This window comes from Pan paniscus, chromosome 14 (assembly GCF_029289425.2).
Source record: "Pan paniscus chromosome 14, NHGRI_mPanPan1-v2.0_pri, whole genome shotgun sequence".
In the NCBI taxonomy this organism is placed as follows: domain Eukaryota; kingdom Metazoa; phylum Chordata; class Mammalia; order Primates; family Hominidae; genus Pan; species Pan paniscus.
This window is the reverse complement of record NC_073263.2, coordinates 114,383,562-114,404,933: the sequence shown is the minus strand read 5'-3', so window position 1 is coordinate 114,404,933 and position 21,372 is coordinate 114,383,562. Positions and strand designations below refer to the sequence as shown.

The 21,372-nt window shown below is 55.3% G+C and overlaps 1 protein-coding gene across 2 annotated transcripts in view; it reads right to left on the bottom strand.

The window, feature by feature from the left end:
- Positions 1 to 18,674, bottom strand: part of MCF2L (MCF.2 cell line derived transforming sequence like) — a 215,475-nt gene extending 196,801 nt beyond the window's left edge. For both annotated transcript variants that reach the window (XM_034937032.3, XM_055097034.2), the window contains exons 1-2: positions 18,580 to 18,674; positions 10,353 to 10,525 (exon numbers count right to left, since the gene is read on the bottom strand). In XM_034937032.3, coding sequence (XP_034792923.1) covers positions 10,353 to 10,521 — 169 coding nt within the window. In that variant the 5' untranslated portion in view covers positions 10,522 to 10,525; positions 18,580 to 18,674. The remainder of the gene's footprint in view (positions 1 to 10,352; positions 10,526 to 18,579) is intronic.
- Positions 18,675 to 21,372: the final 2,698 nt, after the last annotated feature.

Here is a 21,372-nt window from a genome sequence, read left to right as displayed (position 1 = left end):
GCAAATAAATAAAAAAGAAATGACACAATGAGGACATTTGCAGCTCTTAAGAATAAATTGGCCAGGCATGGTGGACTCACACCTGTAATCTCAGCACTTTGGGAGGCCAAGGCGGGTGAATCACCTGAGGTCAGGAGTTCGAGACCAGCCTGGCCAACATGGTGAAACCCCGTCTCTACTAAAAATACAAGAATTAGCTGGGTGTCGTGGCGTGCACTTGTAATCCCAGCTACTTGGGAGGCTGAGGCAGGAGAATTGCTTGAACCCAGAAGGCAGTGGTTGCAAGTGAGCCCAGATTGCACCACTGCACTCCAGCCTGGGTGACAGAGTGAGGCTCTATCTCAAAAAAAAAAAAAAAAAAAGAATAAATTAATAGATTTAAGCAACAATGACCCCTGGCTGCCAATGTCCCCGGACACTCACACCCAGACATTACCCACTCCTGAGATGGAGAGCACCACTCTGAAATTGCCTGAAGAGAAAGGTGCCCTCCTGGAGCTGGTTCAGGTTCTGAATAAACTAAACATAGGGGACAGAGACACATGTTAACTGACACTCTGAGGATGTGACTGCTGGGCCCGGGGATGGGAAACTTCACAGAACAAGGGACTTGGGCCACATGCACGGCCACCTCCCCAGCCACGTGACTCTTGGTGAGGGTGGGGTAGAACTTACTCAATGAAGACATTGTTTTTTCTTTTTAAAAAGAATTCAAAGTTCATCTCATTCCTATTCTTGGCGGATTGGCCACCTAGCCTGCATGTAGCCTTTTTCTTCTCTGCTGCTAAACAGAACCTCTTTTCCTTGAGGTACCTGAAGTCTAAGTTCTGATGACACAGCTCAGTAATGTTTAGGGAAAACCCAGTAACCAAAGATCACATTTGTTTCTAGAAGGAAAGAAGTCGGAAGAGAGGAAGACGGAAGAAATCGTTGCTCAGCGCATCCGCGTGAGGTCCTGGGTATTCTGTGAGGAAAGGCTGGCGCAGGCCCGCCGCGCCCTCGGCCTCGGGGAAGGAGGTGAACACAGAAGGGGGTGCCGAGCCCACGGCTGAGACACCTGAGAGGACGCCTGCAGCCCGGGTGACCACAGCAGGGGCTTGGGTGAGGCCCGGGGCCCAGGTCTCTGGAAGTGAGGGAGGGTTTCAGAGGAGCATGGTGGGCGGGCCATTCCCAGAGGAGCCTGCGGCAGGCAGGATCCGGGGATCACGGCCAACATGGCGGCCACGCTGGGAGAGAAGAACCTGGTGTGCGCACAGGACGAGCGGCGGGGCCGCTCTCCCAGGCAGGAGAGTGTCTGGGTCTACACCCTGCATGGATGGTGCCGGGCAGAGCTGCAGACAGACCCCGGGACCCAAGGCTACATGTGTAGACACAGGGGTCCGCCAGCCAGACCCATCCTGGCCGTGGGACATTGCAAACGGGCTCCCTCTGGCCATCACCTCTGACCAGACCCAGCTTCTGGGTCTTCTGGAGTCACTGACATGGTATGGAAAATAAAGCTGGGCTTAGGCTCCTGAGGGGGCCTTGGCATTCGCCACCCACCGCCAGGACAAGCTCCCGAAGACCCGCGGGGGTTCAACACCAGCTCCATCACCATGCATGCACCAGCTGACGCCGGGGAGCGGCCAGGTCCCCGGGCAGGGGCGAGAGAGTCAGCCCCACCCCCGCCCCGCCCCCACCCCTCAAATTCTGGGAAAGTGCTGGGCCCCCTGGCCTGCGTTTTGGCTGCGGCTTTATTTACACGCAGCTGTTTCTCCAAGGTGCCTCCAGCAGAATTTCAGACGAATTCTCCCACGAAATATTTTCCCCTTGAAAAGTGTTAGGTAATTAACACCCCCCAGGTCACCAGCGGCACAGTCCCGGGGAGACAGCCACCAGGAAGGTGAAGGCGAGAAGAGCTCTCCACTAGCGTCAGCAGCAAACCAGGGGACCGGGGGGCAGGAAGCCCGAGCCCCCCTCGTGCCTGTTTTCAGTCTAATTTCCTTTTCTAAGAAACATTTATTCTGACATAGATAAGAAGGTTTCCTTATGCAGAAAAACAAAAAGAACAACAAATGGCACATGTATGATTAAAAACATTTATATTTAGGTGCATATCTTAAGTCTTTTACAAAACTGCACATATTTGTTGTTTACAAAATTGAAGACCGTGTATCGTTTTTATAACTGGCAATTTCACTTACTATAGTGTAAGATGTGCCAGGGAGAATTATGATCTCAACAACTAAATCATTTCCAAACCCTTACTGCTGTAATTTTGCTTTCCTGCAAGTGTTCATAATTATAAATAACGGCTGTGATGATCACCTTTGTTCATGAATGTTTGTGACAATATTTTTATCATTTTCTTCGTTTAAATTCTTAGAAGTGAACATTGCTGACGAAAACTAAAAATATTTGAAGACTTTTACTGACATCAATTGTTTTCCAGTATATCGATAAGGACTGGCATTCCTACCAGCAGGCTTGGAATTTTTGGCCATAAAAATGGAAAGAGAAAGAGACCTTGTGGTCAGCATTACATTTCTTTAAACTGAACAGGTCAGCCTATTTCTGTGCAAGCTTTATATTCACTTTCTATGAACGTGTGCCTCCTTTTCACTCTGCTATGTAAGACAGATGCATAGATAAATATCTATCCTTTGTTGCCATTTTTTTCCAGGTTTTCATTTGCTGGTCAGTCTTCTTGGTGATTTCTCAGGAACAGTTTTAAGGTTCAGGTAGTAAAATCTCTTCATTTCCTGGCCAGGCACAGTGGCTCATGCCTGTAATCCCAGCACTTTGGGAGGCCAAGGCGGGCGGATCACTTGAGGTCAAGAGCTTGAGACCAGCCTGGACAACATGGTGAAACCCCGTCTCTACTAAAAATACAAAAATTAGCCGGGGTGTCAAAGTGCATGCCTGTAATCCCAGCTACTTGGGAGGCTGAGGCAGGAGAATAGCTGGAACCCGGGAGGCGGAGGCCGCAAGGAGCTGAGATTGCACCACTGCACTCCATCCAGCCTGGGCAACAGAGCAGGACTCTGTCTCATAAAACAAACAAACAAACATACAAAAAACAGAGCAAGACTCTGTCTCATAAAACAAACAAAACAAAACAAAACAACCCTCTTCATTTCTTGTTTCCATCAGATCCTTCAAAGAGATTCATCCTCTTGGTTATTAGACTCTCCTCCGAATGCCACTGAGCACTACCTGCATCCAAGTTGACAGACCCGCTGGCTGCGCACCCTCTGCGCTAGTGTAGGAATTCCCAAGTGCGCTCCTGACGAAGACGTTTGCACAGGACGCTGGGGTGAATGCTCAGGCCTGCCCCAAACCCCTGCAGACAGCCCCTTGGGATCAACGCCTTAGCCTGGCTTCAACCCATGCTGGGCGGGGAGGCCGGGTCTGTAGACACAGAGGTGAAGGATGTACTCACACTGCCGAGTGCCTCCCGAGACTGGCAGGACACCAGCTCACTGTGGACGAGATGCCAAGACCTCTGCTGGAATCACAAGCAAGGGATTAGACATCTGGGGAGAGGTTGGTTACAGGGGCTCCCTCGGGAACAGGCAGTGTTTTTGCCAGTCCTGGACTTAACCCAGAAGCAGACAAGGCAAGCAGGAGGGAGAGAATTTCTTTGCAGTGGGAACAGTTCAAACCAAGTGAATCCCCCTACCCAGATCATCCCCTCGGCAAAGCCGAGAGCAGCGTGGATAAACATAAGCATGGGCAGGGCGTGGTGGCTAACACCTGTAATACCAGTGCTTTGGGAGGCTGAGGCAGGCAGATCACGAGGTCGGGAGGTCGAGACAATCCTGGCTAACATGGTGAAACCCCATCTCTACTAAAAATACAAAAATTAGCCAGTTGTGGTGGTGTGCACCTATAGTCCCAGCTACTTGGGAGGCTGAGGCAGGAGAATGGCGTGAACCCAGGAGGCAGAGGATGCAAGATCATGCCACTGCGCTCCACCCTGGGCAACAGAGCGAGACTCTGTCTCAAAAAAAAAAAACACAAAAAACAAACCAAACCAAAACAAAAAACATGAGCCTGGTGTTTGTGTCTGACGCGCTGGTGGCTAGTGATGCTTGCCTTTGATTCTGTCATGTCAAACACAGTTTCTTCAGAGGAGAAATCTGACTTTAATCATAGAGCACATATTGTAGAGCACTCAGGCAGAAACCCCTAACTTTCTGATAAAACACCCACAGAATCATGTGTGCTCTGGGGCGTGCAAAAGCGGCTCTGGCTCTGAGAAGGGGCTCTTGGGAGAGAAGCTGCCTGCTGTCTTCAGACACCTTCCGTTCACCTGAGGAGTCTCTCCAGCAGCTCAGAACAGTTACTCCTGGTTTCAGGTAATACGCCACATCCATTTTAATTAAAAGATGAAAAATACTGCAGCCAATTCCATTCAGAACAGTCCATTTAGGCACCCTTGAATCAGAGGGCGCTCGGGAGACCAGAGGACCCCTGTGCAAGCTGGGGCGGTGGTCCACCCCATCCCCCTAACACGGGAGCCCTGGTAAGTCAGAGCACCTGTGCCCCCATGCCAGCATCTCATCTGGCCTTGGGAAGCTGCCCACACCCTTGGCATCGGACACGAGCAGATACCAGCCATGCTTCCAACATTCACCAGTAACATAATTCGTTCCCAAATGTCTGGAGGTTCATATGCACTGAACATATGTCTTAAAAAAATGAGGAATTCCTGCCAGCTTCCTGAGTAATACACAAAGTCCAAGTAGAAAGATGCTGAGGAATCAGGAAAGGTTGAAAACAAGAAGTTAATCATTGACAGCCACACTACAAGTACCATTTCCACAAACAACATGTTCATCTTCAGAGGCCGTCTCACTCGAGACTCAGAACTATAAAGAAAAGATGAGTGGAGGGAGCAGTGGGTGCTCATTCTCCCAACATGCGCTGTTCTTTAACACGGCGTGCTGCTGAGATCGCCTTTTCTCAGAGCTGTTTTCTGCAACACTAAATGGCATGCAAGGAGAAAGCAATGAATCTCCCAAGAAAATCATGAGCTTTGAGAACTGCATGAAGAACCAGGAAGTTTCAAGTCCAGAGTCTACCAAATTATTAAAGAACATTTTCTGTGGGCCAAGAGAAACCAGTCCATCAGCATACAACAGCTAGCACCCAACCACAGAAGGAGCCTGAAGATGTGAAGAAACACATCTTCCCCCGTCAGATTCACGAATGCACAACTACAGCCCCTGCAAAGGCCACAGTTGCCAGGATTCAGCCATTCTCCACCAAGCCGCGACTGACCCATGCTGGAAACACCGAGGATTCTCCACCAAGCCGCGACTATGACCCATGCCAGAAACACTGTGGATAGCCAAAAAGCCAATTTCCTTCCAAGTATCTGTTTCTTGTGGTCATTTTCCCCTTCCCCAAAGTACATTTTCAGCTCCAGCTAATTGTTTCTGCAAACCCCTCTGTGAGACTCATATCTGAATGCTGCAGCCCCATCACTTCTCAAGGCTGGGGCAAGTCTAGGTCCTTCCCGAAGTGCTTCCCAACCCTCCCGCGTGCCCCCAGGTGGAGACAAGGTCCCCCCTCAGAATCCTGTGTAATCTCCTACCATAAAGCATGGAAGTATTAGGTCCAGCCACGGAATCATCCATGCTCCAAGGCTTCTGACATAGAAACAGCAATGTCGCGACTCCACCCAAGGCGGCAAATGTGTCTGTTTCTTCGCTGCTCTTCTTCACCCTAAGCCCAAGTCAGGGATTGTCTTCCACTTGTTCTTTTATCCTCAAAGCTTTGCCCAGCACCTGAACAGTGTGATGCTCAAAGGTTTGCTGGGATGAAAATCACTGGCATCTTTAAAGACACCACTGACCAACGGGGATAGATGGAGTTTCTAACAGGAGGCCCCGCGAGCCACCCTAGAGCTAGAGGTGCTCGCCTGTGCCGGGGGCACCTCACCTCTGCTGCGCAAGGAAGTTGTGGGCGAACCTCTTGCTCTCTCACGCTCAATTCTAAGATGATAGCGGTCCTTCCAAAGAGGCTGAACAACATGTTCCCAGGCCTCTGCTCTCACCTGGCCCACCAGAGCCAGAACGCATTACGCACCACTGAAGAGCAAGACCACGCACTCACGGCGGAGCGGGCGCTGGTGTTTTGATAGGAAAGCACTGCCAGGGAGAGGAGAGCCAGACAAGCTCCACACGCACCCCATGGAACTGCACTGTGTGTGCGTGTGTGTACATATGCGTGTGTGCATGTTCCTGTGGGCACCTGCTGTTCTCAGTGAGACAGGCCCTGCAGAGGGTGAGCTCCAGAAGCCACAGGGAGCTGATGCTGGCCACGCCTTCCCCATTCACCTGCAAATCCTGCAGCACAGCTGTGAGAGCTGACCTTTAGTGGAGTGAGTCAGCTTACAAAACGCTGCAGGCTCAGGCAGGAGCCCTGAGGAGGCCTGTCTGCAGTGTGTCCCCTCGGATTAGAGGCCCTTCCATAGCTGACTGTGAAACAGTTAATCGCAGAGTCACTGAAACAATGTGGTGGAACACTGTCACGATAGCTGAAATGAAGAAGCCTGAAGGAAACCAAGAGCAAACAGAGCAGCTTCAGACTGCACCGAGCGAGCTGGAAAATAAGCTCATCAATGTTTACCCAGCAGGACCCAGGCCTCCTGTGACCTTCTCAAAGACCAGTGTCTGTTGACTGAGAACAGGGAAGTTGGACGGGACACTGTTCATCGCCCAGCAGGAAAATAAAGGTAGAACCAGGGGGAATCACCTTCTATCATGGTTTCAAAATAAATACTTGCATGATGCGGCAATTCCACTTCTGGGGAGGCAACCCCAAGGCCTGAAAGCAGGGGCCTGCACAGGTATTTGCACACTGTGTTCATAGGAGTGTTATTCACAATAGCAGAGGCGGCTGTGACCCAAACGTCCGTGGATGAATGTGTGAAGAAACAAATGTGGTCCATCCACACTATGGAATATTACTCAGCCTTAAAAAGGAAGGAAATTGTGTCACACGGTATAACACAGATGAACCTCAGAACGTTATGCCCAGTGTAATAACCTGCAGTTACATGAGCTCCCTAGAGTTGTCCATTTCATAGAGAAAGAAAGTAGGATGGTGGGTGTCGAGCTGGGGGCAGGGGTGTTGGATACAGTGAGTTCCTCTTCAAAGGTTCCACTTGTTCAAATCCCTCGTCTTTGTCCGTTATGCTCAAAGCCTAACTTCCTTGCCTCCTTGCCCCTAGTTACGGTAAACAAACTTCCTGCCGTTCCCAATCTGTAACTCACATTCATTCCCAATCTCTAACCCACATCCATTCCCAATCTGTAACAACCCACATCTATTCCTTATTTGGTGCCTTTAGTTCTGAAACTGCTCTTCCCACCACTGTAGCCCCCACCCCTGTTCCATTTGAAGTAGCCAATCAGGATCAGCTGAGATTGTGTAGTCTGACTCCAGCCAATGGGGACTGGACACAGTAGCAGGGACTGACTGCGTTAGGGATAAAAACCCCTCTCCTCCTTTGTTCGGTGTACTCTTGCAGTGACCAGAAGAGTGAGCAGCACCCTTCTGCAGAAGTAAATTTGCCTTGTTGAGAAATCCTTTATTTAAGTGCTCGTTTTCTTTGCAACTCTGAGTTCTTATTTCCAACAGGGGGAATGGGAGTGGGTGTTTAATGGGGAAAGAGTTTCAGAGAGATGAGAAAGTTCTGAAGATGGACACTGGTGGTGGTTGTACAACAGTGTGAGTATATTTCATACCAGGGAACTCTACACTTAACAGTAGTTAAAATGGTAAATTTCATGGGTGTCTATTTTATGACAAAAAAACTATTACTGATTTCAAAATTGTTCTGATACAAACAGGTTTCATCACCACCAACTGTCTCCAGCCAGCTGGGCTAGGACATTGCCAAGGCCCCAGGTCACCTGGAGACGGAGCAGGTGTGGTGCAGGCAGGGCCTGAGAGCCGAGTGCGGTTCTCCTGCAGGCCGCAGTCCACGCCGTGCACTTCTCCTTCCACAGAGCAGATGAGGCGAGGACAGCCAGAAGGGCTTCACCGCTCAGAACTCTAAGCAGATTATCTTCCAATCCCCTGGAGTCCAGGGTTGGAGGGAAGCTGCCTAAAGGGTTTTCTTGGTAAAGCCAGCCCTGGGCCTCCAGGACTCAGGGATCAGAGAGGTTTTGCGAGTTAGGGGAGGAAGCAGTCAGATGTGACATTATTAAGAGCCACAGCTTGCTGAGTGGGTGCTCTGACCAGCCACACGTCCGGGCTCCTCACAGCAGCTGCCTGGATGCTACTACTGCTGCCCACACTGCAGAGGCTTCTCAACCCGCCCAAGCTTGTGGGGACGGCAGGGGCAGGAACAAAGCCAGAGCGTGGGCCCAGGCTCTGCTCCACGGCTGGTGCACGGTGGACCCCGACATGCTCCTGAGCCTGGGAGAGCTCGGTACGTTGAGAAATAATAGGAGCACTTGGTTCAGCTGTGAGGGTTCCCTAACCCTAGTCCTAAATCTGCCTTACCCCAAACGCTACCCCTACCCCTAACACCTACCCCTACCCCAGTCCCAACCCCTAACCCTAACCCTAACCTCTAACCCTAACCCTAACCGCAGCCAGCTCCCTCAGTCCCCAGAGCTGGTCCACGCGAGACTTGGGCGCTCAGGGAAAGGCACCAGTCCGAGGTTCTGAGCGGCCACGGGCAGTTAATTCACAGCCAAGCTGAGCGCGGGAAGACTCAGCAACCTTCCAGTTGCAGACAGAGGTCAGGGCAGCCAGCTGTCGGCACGCGCCAAGTGGCCCCTCACTCCCGCCCTCTTCTGAAGCCCCCTGCACAACAGCTAAGCTGTGTGCAGCACTGTCCTGACAGCCCCGCTTCACTCTTGTAGGAAGTAGCTGTCTCCTCGCTCACAGGGTTTCTCAGGTGTGTACATCCCAGAGAAGCAGGCGGTGTGCCAGGGAATAATGAGAGCACCTGGTTCTCAGTCCGGGAGAGGTCCCAAGAGGCTCAGTCTTCACCTCTCATTCGTGACAGTCACTGACAAGGGAAGTGATGGAAATCAAATTCTTAATCCCGCAAAACTAAGCACCTACCCTGACTGGGGTGACTATACCGAAACGCAGCCCCCCCAGCCAGCCAGCTCTAAACCAACAGCCTGCGTTTCCAAGTGCAAGAGTCTACACAAGTTGTGGCCCAGAACCACTGGGCCAGGGAACCACAGACACGCGGCAGTCACCAGGTGGAATCTCTTTCTACAGCAGCAGACACACAGAGCTGAGCTCTGAAGACAGGGCCAGGGCAGTTCTCACCTGAAGACACGAAACAGGAGGGAATCCCCGGGCACCAGCCCTCAGGGCAGCAACCGTGGGATGGGGACAGGATGGACTCTGAACGCGAAAGTCTCAGAATGATGCCTTGACCCAGCAACTCCCAAGACTCCACTAATCAGCACAAATGCCAGCTCAGGACAAGGCCCAGAAAAGCACCAGATTTAGAGCAGGCAGCAGAATTATCAAAATCCCTTCTCAGCTCAGTGGCCACCCCATTGGTGCTGGAAGCCTGCACGTCCTGTCCAGCCAGAGGATGGATTTTGCAATGCCAGGCCAGCACCCGGCCATCAAATCCATGCCTGCCCTCAGTGGTGAGTGCCCACACTGGCTTTGTCTAGTGACAAATTTTGGAATCAATTTGGGAAGAAATGGCAACAAATAATTAAATGCAGGCAAAACTAGGAACAGAGAACTCAGCCCCTTGCTCAGGTTACAAAATACATGCAGAACATTCAGACAGGCAGGGGCTGGAGAGAGAAGCATTGTCTGGCCTGGATCAGGAGGTCAGGCTGAGCTTGGAGAGGCCACTCACACCCCAGGCCTACCCAGCTCTCACCTCGGGGTACAGCCAATTCCAGACGCCCAGGCAGGGGCACTGGTCTGGAGACCAGCTGAGGCTTTGCCATGTTAATATGAAAACATACAAATTCAGACAATAGCTCTTTTGTTTCTAAAGAATGAAGCAAAGCCTACAAATTGTTCCCTTCAGGTATACTGTGCTTTATTTGGAACCCAAAGAAACATTTCTCATGATCTCTAACCGGAGCCAAACTCATTTTAAAATACTCACTTAGATAACCAATGCCAAGTCAAACAAATGACCACACATCTTGAGACAAGTCGTCCCAACTTGGACCTGGGCAGGTAAAAGCCACGTGAACCCATTCGAAGTCCCTCCCACAGCCTGCTACCTGGGGGGTCATGCATTCCCAGGATCTAAACCTCGTCAATCTCTAAAAGGACCGGAATAGCAAAGAACAGCACAGGTCTGATCAGCAGTGAGACCCGCAAAATCAAATGAGGCCGCAGCACCAGGCACCTACCTGTGGCCATGGCCGTCGCCTCCGGTGTGTCTTGAACAAGCCTGATGACGTCAGACACATCAATTTGGTGATCCGTTTCCTCCTTTTTGGCCTCATTGGGCCGTTGTGGGGAAGAATAACTGTTGCTTCCAGGTCTCTTGCACAGGATAAATCTCCAACAGTCAAACATGAGGCTGCAGAAAAAAGATTTTAAAAGCACGATGAGGTCATGCTGCAGAAAGACTTAAGAACTGTTGCTCTGAACAAAACCGAAATAACTAGTTACAACCTTCGTGGTATGTATTCTGCAATGGAGATAGTATGTTTGAAACTAAATTCATTCTTCTCCAGTCAATTTCTAGTGTATCAGGGTTCACTTACACAAGGAACCTTCTTCTATAACTCTGACACAGAATAAAGGGTCGCAGGAGCAAAACATATTATCAACTTCTGCTGCTGAAGAAAAGAAAAAAAACAACAACCGAGGTTTTCCCCTCGACATTTAGACTCCTGTTTCAAAGACACAGACGTCCCTAGTTCTCCAGGTTTCAGTATCTAATTCGCCGAACTGGCAAACTTTCAAAATCAGTGCTGATTGCTTATTCAGATTACCTAAAAACATTTCTAAATCCCCTAAGCAGAGAATGTCCTCCGAGTTCCAGAAACTTTAAAGCATAATTCCTCACTGAAAGTTTGGCAAAGAAACTTACACAAAGTTTTTGGGAAGAATCTTAAATGTAAAGAGAAAACTAGTAGCTGCATTTCCAACCGAAGCCTCAGAGTCATTCGCCGGCAGCCCTTCCCTCCCAGGCGGTGACCTGTGGTGCCTTTCCGTGCTGTCTTTCAGCACATTTATGGCTCACTGCTACTTCCCACTGTTGGCGTCCCGCCCGCAGGACCCCTTCCCTAGGAATAAAGACAGCAACAGTTTACTTAAATAAACCGTAATGTGGCTCACGCCTGTAATCCCAGCACTTTGGGAGGCCGACGCCGGCGAATCACCTGAGGTCAGGATTTCAAGATCAGCCTGGCCAACATGGCGAAACCCCGTCTCTACTAAAAATACAAAAATTAGCCGGGCGTGGTGGCCGGCGCCTGTAATCCCAGCTACTCACGAGGCTGAGGGACGAGAATCACTTGAACCCAGGAGGCGGAGGTTGCAGTGAGCTGAGATTGCACCACCGCACTCCAGCCTGGGCACAACAGTGAAACTCCGTCTCAAAAAAAATAAAATAAAAAATAAACAGTATCGGTGGCGCCACCAGGGATGTCGCTTTCCACGCCACTGTTCACACTGCATCCTGTCGCCCAGTTCTGCTGCTGCCTGGGCCTCAGCTCCCTGGGGAAATCCCTCCTGCCCTGGTATTCCCCTGGGAAGGGGCCGCCTGCCTCCCTCCAACCTGAAATCCCTGCTCCAGCCGCTTAGAGGCCCCTGCTGGGATGTCTCCCCCTTTCATTGTCTTCAGCTAAACCCCATCCCCATCCCTCAGGTCAGACCTGCAGGTGCCCAGACCACCCCACAGGTGCTCTCAGGGCCAGTGCTGTCAGTCCCCAGGGAGCTTTGCAAACACCAATGCCCGGCCCTGGAGAGCAGGCCCGTCCCGAGAACCACTGCCCCACTACATGGAGCCCTGAAGGACGAAGCCTGCCCAGGACAGGGTGATACCCATCGCCAACGCACAGTCCAGGTCCCAAACACTCTGGGGACACCAGGGCCACACCCATGCCCCTCACAGCAGAAGCTGTGCTTCTCCACCTGCCCCACTTCCCCCAACACACAAGCTCCACAGCCTTGACTCCCACCCCACAAACACACTCACTCCTTGGTGTTCATCAGGGCACAGGCCTTCGAGACCACCCCACAAACACTCACCCCTCGGTGTTCAACTCATCCCTTTGCTGCTACTGTCCAGAACTTGTTACACGTCCTGGCTCCTGTGTGGTTTTCATACATGTCTTTTGCTCACGTGTGGCGTGTTCTCCAGCTGACTTGCAGAGCCTGCCACGAGGCTGCCTGCGCGTCTCATGCCCACCCTCAGTGGCTGGCACTGGGACCCAGCTGTGCCCACCACCTTGTCCGGGCACCTGCTTCATCTCTGCAGAAAGGTCCGGGAGGGGCACAGACCTGAGGACAACCTGGCGCAGGTCTAAAGGCTTATTTTCTGGTTGCTTAAATCTAATTTCAATGATTAAAAAGTAGGAAGAAAAATGTCCCTGGTTAAAAAAACAAAAGCAAAATGCTATTTTGTCCTTTTTCTCTTCCAAATTCTCCTCAGAGAATTTCAAACATGAGCTGGCTGATCGTGATCTGAAACCATTTCCAAAAGGGAAAATGAAAGGCCAGGTGTGCACAGTCACGTTTATGCCCCTGGCTGCAATCGCGTCCCCAAGCTGGGCTCTGCAGACACCAGGCATGAGGGCCACATCCTCCCCATCCTGAAACCAACCCAAGGGGCTGTTCTGCTGTTTCTCTCCACTATGAGGCAAGACTCTGCAAGCATTCCTAACCACTTGATCTCAAGATACGGTGGAAAAGATCCAGGTGAGGGACCTTCACTTTTATCCAGTGAAGGCTACAGATGGCACGCGTGGCCCGTCATACTGAAATGGTGGAGAAAGGGATGCAGCGATCCCTCCGTCCACAGAGCAGGTCCAGGCCATCCTCTTCCGCAGCAGGTGCCAGTCAGCTCCGGGGTCCTGAGGACCCCTGGGTATTGTGTGAGGACACCTGGGGCCAGGAGTCTTGGGGCAGGTGTGGCCCCTGCTTAGAGGTTCCTCCTTCCTCTAGGATCTCACTCCTCCAGCTGCTTCGGACAACAGCTCTCACGTGGTGAAGGACATCAGAGTTAACCCCAAGATACGTGGGTAGAGAGAGTCTGGAAACTGCTGTTTCTCCAGCAGTGGGTTTTCCTGAGGGCAAGAAAACAGACTTTCCCGCCCCGAGAGGATGGATGATGAAGCCAGACGCAATGCTGTTCACGTCTGTTCTCTTCAAAATCCCAAGACCAGCCTGACCACAGGGCACCCAACAGGCGCCGCCACCCTTGGAGCTTCTGCTTTCCCCTGGGCAAAGCCTTGAGAAGCCGTCAGCAGCGAAGGCCAAAGGCTGGACCGAGAGCCAGGCCCCCTGGGTTTTGTGGTCCTGGGCTGAGCGAGGCGCCTCGCGCGCACACACACACACACACACACACACACAATTAAATCTGTCTACAGATGCAGACACGGTCACAGGCGGCTAGAACTCGGCCCAGCCCCACGGAAGCACCAAGTCAGCACGGCTTTGTGACTCGTTTGCTCGGTCCTCGTTTATGACGCAGGTGCCGAGGACACGAATGTCAGGGAAGCTCCTGTCCCCGAGGAGCTCGGATCCCAGGGAGAGCCAGCTTCTCTGCAGGTTCAGCAGCCACCACCAAGCGGGGGCAGACCTGGCATGGAGGGAGGGGGCCCTGCCCAGTGCTCCCTGGGAGGGGGCACAGGGTGGGGTGGTGGGATGGGGTGGTGGTGGGTGCAGGGCCTGAAGCAGGTGGCGAGAAGTCAGGCAGGATAGGGGCAGAAGCTCAGGGCCAAGAGTGGCACCTGGGGCCTGAGAGCAGCTGACACTGACCGGTGGGGAGGGATCCCGAGGAGAGAAGCAGGAGGCAGAGGTGTGATGGACAAGGGGAGTCTGGAGATGATGGCAGCTGGGGACTCAGGGACTTGGGGGGCAGGGAGGCCGTCTGGGCTTCTAGCCTGAATAGCTGGTGAAGTGACACAGGCAGCCGAATAGCAAATGGAGGAGGGGAGGCGAGTGCTGACGGTCCCGGGGTGGGAGCACTACAGGGGAGGGAAGGGCGCTGGGGCAGGAGGAGCAGGGCCTGCATGGCCGTGGGCGTTACCCCTGCTGCTGCCGCGTCTGGCAGGATGGGCCTGAGGGAGGCTGCGAGTGGCCAGTGGTGAAAGGCTGGACCTGGACTCAGTTCCGGCACCTGCCGAGCTCGGTTCACGGGGATGGTGCCTTTACCCAGCAGCAGCGTGGGCAGCCTCCTCCGCACACAGGTTCCAAGCGAACAAAACAAACACGCACCCACCTCACGCCCCACAACCAGCTCGGGTAGAGCGCGGAGAGGCCCAGAGGCCGTGGAGCACCTGTCCGTGCTGGGGGAAGCTGCTGAGGACTGGGTGGACTTTACGTCGGCCACACATGCGGGGGAAGCAGTGAGCTGGCAGTCACACAGTGTGTCTCATCCCAGGCACTGGGCACTAAAGATAGGAAGGTCCCCGCCGCTGCCGCATGGCTTCCACTCACGACACCGTGTCATCCACTGTAAATCGCCAGTATTAATAATAACGTGAAGGAGAGGTGGGGGCAGCGGCCCTAGGACAGGTGGAGCTGGGAGACCTTCCCTAAAGAGTGAAGGCTGCAAAGTCATGACCCAGGGCCAGGGCCGGGGCCGGGGCGGGGGCCGGGGCTGGGGCTGGACGGGCCACATGGCACCTCCAGGGCTGTCTCTGATGCTGCAGGGTGAGAGGTCAGCTGGGCCTTGGCACAGAGCGGGTGCCAGGCCGACACCCCTGACTGCAGCCCTCACTCCAGTCCCCACTGCCAGTCAGCACCGCCCTCACCACGGCTCCACCTGCCATGTCTCTGCCTCACTCTAGTCTGCCCACCTGGACACAGAAGTGGGCCTGTCCCCACAGGAGTCAGTCCTGCTTTCTTTCTGCCATTTCTCTAATGAATGAAAAGTGAAGATGGTGACTGTGAAGAAAACACGGTTACCCTCTCCGGTCTCCACGGCATCACTTTCTCACTAGATTTGCTTTGATTTCCTTACATCATGATGGAAATGTCAGTAATGCTCTTCACTTTCTCAACAGGTGGGGCTGCATGGCCCCCAACAGGGACTTACATCCTACATTTCATCCGGGACGTCCCACAGCTTCCCAGCTCTGGTTCCAACGGCCGCTTGAGCCATCATTGTCCCTGCTGTGGAACCCCATGGGGACGACCTTTCAGGGCTCCGAGGAGATCCCAGGCATGGCTGGGGAGGAGGAGTGGGCTTCCTGTGAACCCTGCAGAGCTGGCTGGGGCAGCCCTGATGCTCAACTGAGTCCGGTTCATGCTGGGCTCCTGACCACCACGTTCACGATGGTGGCCCTCATGGATGTCCAAAAGCTTCTCGGTGGCCATACCGTGTCCCGTATCCTACCGTGGGCTGAAAGCTCAGAGAGGTTCACTTTAGGAAGCCAGGAGCGACCCTCATGATGTAGCTTTCCCAAAGCGGGGGTTGCCATGAACAGGCCTGTGAGTCAGAGGCCACCAAGGCCTCTGGACAAGACTTGAAATTCTCAAAGCGCCACTGCTGCTTCCAGCTGGCCACGCACTAAAGACTCTGCCACCCGCACTCCGAGCTGGGGCCCTGTGCTCTGCCGGCCTGGCCTCCTCTCAGGGTGGGCTCTCAGCCTGCATGGCCCCTGACCAGTGCCCTGCTGTCCCCTGAAGGACCCTCCACAGGGAATCCACTGATGACTCAAGTTGGAACCTAGAAACACCACTGAGTACCTGCCGAAGACGCAGGGCCCTGTTCTGTCTGTGAGGCGGGAAGCTCTGTGGTGGGACTCAGGAACCTGCATTGGGATGCCAGAGGGATGCTGTCACCAAGATGCAGCCCAGAGCTGTGCACCTGCCACATGAGAGTCTCACAGCGTCCTTGGGAGCCAGTGCAGACAGTGAAGCGGGGTGGGCTGAACAGAAAGGTGAGCTGCACCCAGAACCTTACAACTCCATCCTTCCGGTCACAGTGCTAACTGTGGCTGCTCCAGGAGCCTCCAAAAATGATCCCAAATCATCTCAACTGGTGACAAAAAGCTGCCAACCGGTGGCGTTCTCGGCCAGTCTATCTACACCACTCATCTCCTCCATGCCCTCCATGCCCAGGCCTTCTCCCACCACATTACAAATGCAAATTACATGGCTGTAAAGACAGGGGGGCCTCTCTTCTGAAGTGATCTGGAGTCACCAAGAGGCTGCCTTTCCAAAATAAACCTTCAGATTCCAGTCAAAGTCTTCCCTGGGGTCCTTGATGTGAGCAAGGGTGCATCTCCACAGCAGAGGTGACTGGGACCACCCATTTGGGGACCAGGTAAAGGGAAACCTCAGGAGGAGGCCTCGGGGGGGCGGTGAAGAGACCTGAATTCCAGAGAAGGACAGATGTGAAGCTGCACACAGCCCTTTCATCTTGCAGCGAATCCATCACCTTGGTGAGGATGATGACTGTGCCCCTTCCCCTCTGCACCTGGCTGTGCCTGCAGGCCCTGAAGTCAGCACAGTGATGGGGGAGGTGGTGCCACGGGGTCCCTGCCAAAGTCTGCAGGTTCCTAAGCCCACCGTCTAATGTTGCAGACCCTTCACGGATTCCAGCAGTTTCCCACAATCTCAGGTTTCACAGCAATTCTGTCAGGCCCCCAGGGGAGGGGCCCCCCTCATTTCACAGACATGTGGGGGGTTCTTGGGGAAACCCAATGTGGAAGTTTGAGCCACGGACACCTGGGCCCCTGCACAGCCCGGTGAAATCGGGGACGCCTGGGCCCCTGCACAGCCCGGTGAAATCGGGGACGCCTGGGCCCCTGCACAGCCCGGTGAAATCGGGGACACCGGGACCCCTGCACAGCCCGGTGAAATCGGGGACGCCTGGGCCCCTGCACAGCCCGGTGAAATCGGGGACACCGGGACCCCTGCACAGCCCGGTGAAATCGGGGACGCCTGGACCCCTGCACAGCCCGGTGAAATCGGGGACGCCTGGGCCCCTGCACAGCCTGGTGAAATCAGGAACACCGGGAACCCTGCACAGCCTGGTGAAATCAGGGACTCCTGGGCCCCTGCACAGCCCGGTGAAGTTGGGACCTGGGAGGGCGGAGCCGGCCCCACAGGATGGGGAAGAGCTGAAGGAGAGTCCTGAGGGAGCCTTAAAACCCCGGTCTCCTGCCCACCTAGCTGTCAGCTCGCCCCAGAGTCCTCATTGCCCCCCCGGGACTGAGGGCTCCACAGGCTCCCGGGGTCCTGTCCCCCCAGCTACCCACGGAGGCTGCAGAACTCAGGCAATGCCTGGGTGTGCACTCCGTTCTCACGACCAGCCCTGGACCCCTCGCTCCACAGTTCGCATGTTAGGAGCCCCGGAGGGCTAGAGGCTCCTCCTCAGTCCCAGCATCCAGCACCCACCTGGCCATGTGGGTCTCCTGCTTGCCAGGGAGGGGACCACACCGACACTCTGCAGCCTGCAGCCCTGGGGACTGCACTTCTATTTTTGTGGCCAGCCGTGTCGGTCCCCGTGGCCACACATCCTGGGGCCTCCTACAGCCATGCCGGCACATCCTGCCTGGGCGGCCCGGGCCACCTTAACCCCTTCGGGGTCCCGGCTCTGTGAGGGTCATGCGGGCCACGCCCCTGGGCGGGAGTCTCCAGGGAGTGAGCCTGCCTGGGCTCCAGAGCCCCCTCTGGCCCAGCCCTCCCGCAGCATCCTATATAAGGGTCTGAAGCAAGGCCAGGGGCCCACAGCTGGGAGAAGAGCCACAGAGGGCCCACGGCAACCAAGCCAGGTCAAAAGGAGCTCCTAGGAGGAGTCCGCCCAGCCCGTGCTCCACGGCCTTCCCGCTGTCTGTCTGGGGACCTGTGGCCAAGGGGACCCTGGCCCGGGACAAGCAGGCAGATGAAAGATGCAGATGTGGGCCCAACCCCAGGCTACCCTCCCCTCCAGCACTGTCCCCAGCCACCAGGTGTGGGCCCGACCCCAGCCGGACCCCAGGCTACCCTTCCCTCCAGCCCTGTCCCTAGGCGCTGTCCTGGACACTGGCCCCCCATCGCTCTGGCAGGAAGGGGTGGGCAGAGCTTCCGGGGTGGTCCTACGAGGTGCCCAAGGGATCGTCGGCAGAAGCCCGTCCAGGGGGTGACACCTGCCAGGGTGTGAGGACCCCCGTGACAATGCGGAGGGGCCCTGGGCGCCTGGACACTCGCGGGGTCTCCTCCACTGCCATTTCGAGCCCCCCAGGCGCCTCGAAGTTCCCAGCGCAGGACGCTGGGCAGGGGCCGCGGGGGCCGATCCCGGGCCGCCCTGACCGCGAGCCGGGTCCCAGCGCCTGTCCCCAGCCAGGCTAAGGGGGACGCGGGGGAGACGGCCCCGCTCCGGGAGCGACCGCGACGCTTCCTGCCCGGCTCCGCCCCGCGCCCCCTCCCGTCACCCCCCGCGCCCCCTCCAGGCCCCCGCCCCGCGCGCACCTGCCGCCCGTGGTGCTGCCCTCCCGCGTCCGCCGAGCTCCGCGCCCCGCAGGTGTCCGCGCGTCCTGACGCCTCCTCCCAGGGCTGCGCCGACACTGGGCGGGGAGAGAGAAGGGGCGGGGCGGGGCGGGGCGCGGGGAGGGCTGGAGGGGGAGGGGCGGAGAGGGGCCCGGAGGCGGGGGCGGGGCGGGGGCCAGAGCCCAGAGCGGCGGGGGAAGGGCGGCGAGGCGGGGCAATGGGAACAGCCTACCCCTCTCCCTCTCTCCCACCCATTGCTCTCCTCACCCATCCCCCTCTTCCCACCCCTCCCCGCCGTGCCCGAGACGGGGGAGGGGGCCACAGGTGGTGGTGTGACCGGGGCGGGGGGTGCGGCTCGGGGCGGGCAGCGGGGCGGGGTCGTGCCTAATGGGTGCAGTTCCTGCCACCTGGGGTCACCCTAGGCCCCTTCCAGAGGGGAGAGGGCTGGACAAGGGGACGGGTCGGAGGTCTTCTGGGGCCCAGGCCTCACTTCCTTGGGCTCACATGTAAAACGGGGTCCCACCTGCCCCCCTGGATCCGAGCCAGCTGGCAGGGAAGTTGTGTCCACTCTGAAGCCCCACAGGGACCCAGCTGGGATCGCCCTAGCTGGACCCTTCCCTGCAGCTTCCCAGGAGAAAGCTGGGGCACGTGGGACAGGGCTGGGGCCACTGGAATGTGGCCCAGCTGAGCTGACCAGCCTGTGACATCAGATAAGTCACTAAGAAACCCTTCTGGCCTGTGTTCTCATCTGTGCAGCCGTCCCAGAGCGTCCTGGGGTCCACGGGTTAGTGCACACAGAGCTCCCAGCATGCCAAAGAGCAGATTACCAGTTAACCAGGTTAGCGGCAGAAATCAGGGCTGCCCCTGTTATGTATCAGAAGGGCTAGGGTTTCCCATGTTTAGGTCCTAGGGTAAAAAGGGACTCCACTTCACTCCTCAGTACTGGAGTGGGTAAGGAGCCGCTGGTCTGTGGGTCGCGGTACAGGACGCTGGCCCCTGTCAGCGCGGCCTCACTTTGGTACCTAACAGTGCAGCAGAAGTTGTTTGCAAAACAAACAAAACAAAACAAAAAAACTATAAAAGACCCCACCATTTAATTCTTGTGTCTCCAAGATTCAGTGGAAACTTATTGATAACTTAAAAACAAAGTAAAGTGGCATAAAAAGGTGAAATCATGGAAGACTTTAGCACTTGCAGTTGGAGCTTTAAAATGTCTCCATTTAGTGGGTAAAAAGAGGAAGCCTGTTTGAATGAAATGAAAACAAAGCTCTGGCAGGAGGGAGGTAAACATTAACCAAGCAAGCAGCGGGAAGTGCAGTCCACCGCGCCGTGCCCACCTGAGGTCAGAACACTGGGGACAGGCATGTGATACACAGAGACAGACTGAGGTCCAGGAGGAGGGTGTGTGGGCCGGGAGGAGGGTGTGTGGACCGGGAGGAGGGTGCGTGGACCGTGCCTGGCTGCAGAATTTCTCCTGGGGGGAGCACGTGCGTTCAGGGACTGGATCCTTGCTCCTGCAAGCCCGCTCCCTGGAGCAGCAGCAGCATCGGTGACCGTGCAGGGACCCCGGGCCCCACTCAGACCCGCAGGGAGTGGCTCCACTGGGGAACCTGCCCTCCCCAGCGTGCAGAAACCCTGCAGAGACCTGTGCAGGGGACAGGAGAGGGGTCCAGGAAGGGCCAGAACCTGCCAGCATGGGCAGGAAAGGGGGAGGCTGGGCTCAGGGAAGGAGGAGGGATGATTTGAGAGGGACAGGAAATTAAACCCAAGGGAACTCCCTCAACCCAGTAACGTTTCTTCACATAATTAGCCACGGAGACAGGAAGGGCTTGTCACTAGCAACGCGTTCAGGAGCTTTGAGAATCGGAGTGGAACAGGCTTTCCTTCTGAAAGGTGCCTCAGTTAAAAAGGTCAGAGTGGGCCCACATGGTGTTTCTTACCTGTTTTTTGTTTGTTTGTCTTTTTGGAGACCAACGCCCCCTTTCTCATGCTGGCATAAGACCCTCTGGTAACATAGCACATTCTGTCAGACTGTCAGACAGGCTGAATTAAATATCATTTAATCGAGCAATAAAAGTCCAAAGGGAGGCTGCCCGTGGGAACCCGCCCTGAGGATCTCCTGCAGGGCGTGCAAGCAGATGGCACCGCGGCTGCGGAAAAGGAGGGGACAGGCAGTGACCCCAGCCAGCCACGACCCCGCTCCACACATTCGTGCAGGGTGCAGGCTCACACCCACAGGCGCGTGGACAGTGGGCACCACACTGGAACAGACTTTGCCAGGAAGCACGGATTCCCACCTGATATCCTGAAAGATGCCTCCACCTGCACACCGTGGACGGGCATGGAGCTGGCCCGCAGCCCTCGGGGGACAGACAGACAGACAAGAAGCCAGAACGTCTTCTCCATGAAAGCTTTCCGCGTTGGCAGCCAATGCAGCGAAAATACAGAGGACAAAACCCCAAGATGTGTGTGCTTCAGAAAAGGCTAGGGCTCATTCTAAAGTTGAGGCAATTCAAGAGGAAATTAATTCAGCCGAGGACAAAGGCCCAGAGCCGCGCATCAGAGGCTGCCCGCGGTGCCCTGCTGGGGCCAGGCTTGTTAGGGCCGGGCAAGCCCTTTGTGCTCCACCAGCTTTCACAGCCTCAGAAGCCCAGTGGGGCACAAGGAGATTATGTCACAAACAGGTTCCCCTGTGAGCACAGCAGGAGGAGCAGAGACCTCAGGGACACCTCCCGCCAGGGTGTCACTGCCTACCAGTGAGCAGATCCTGCAGGA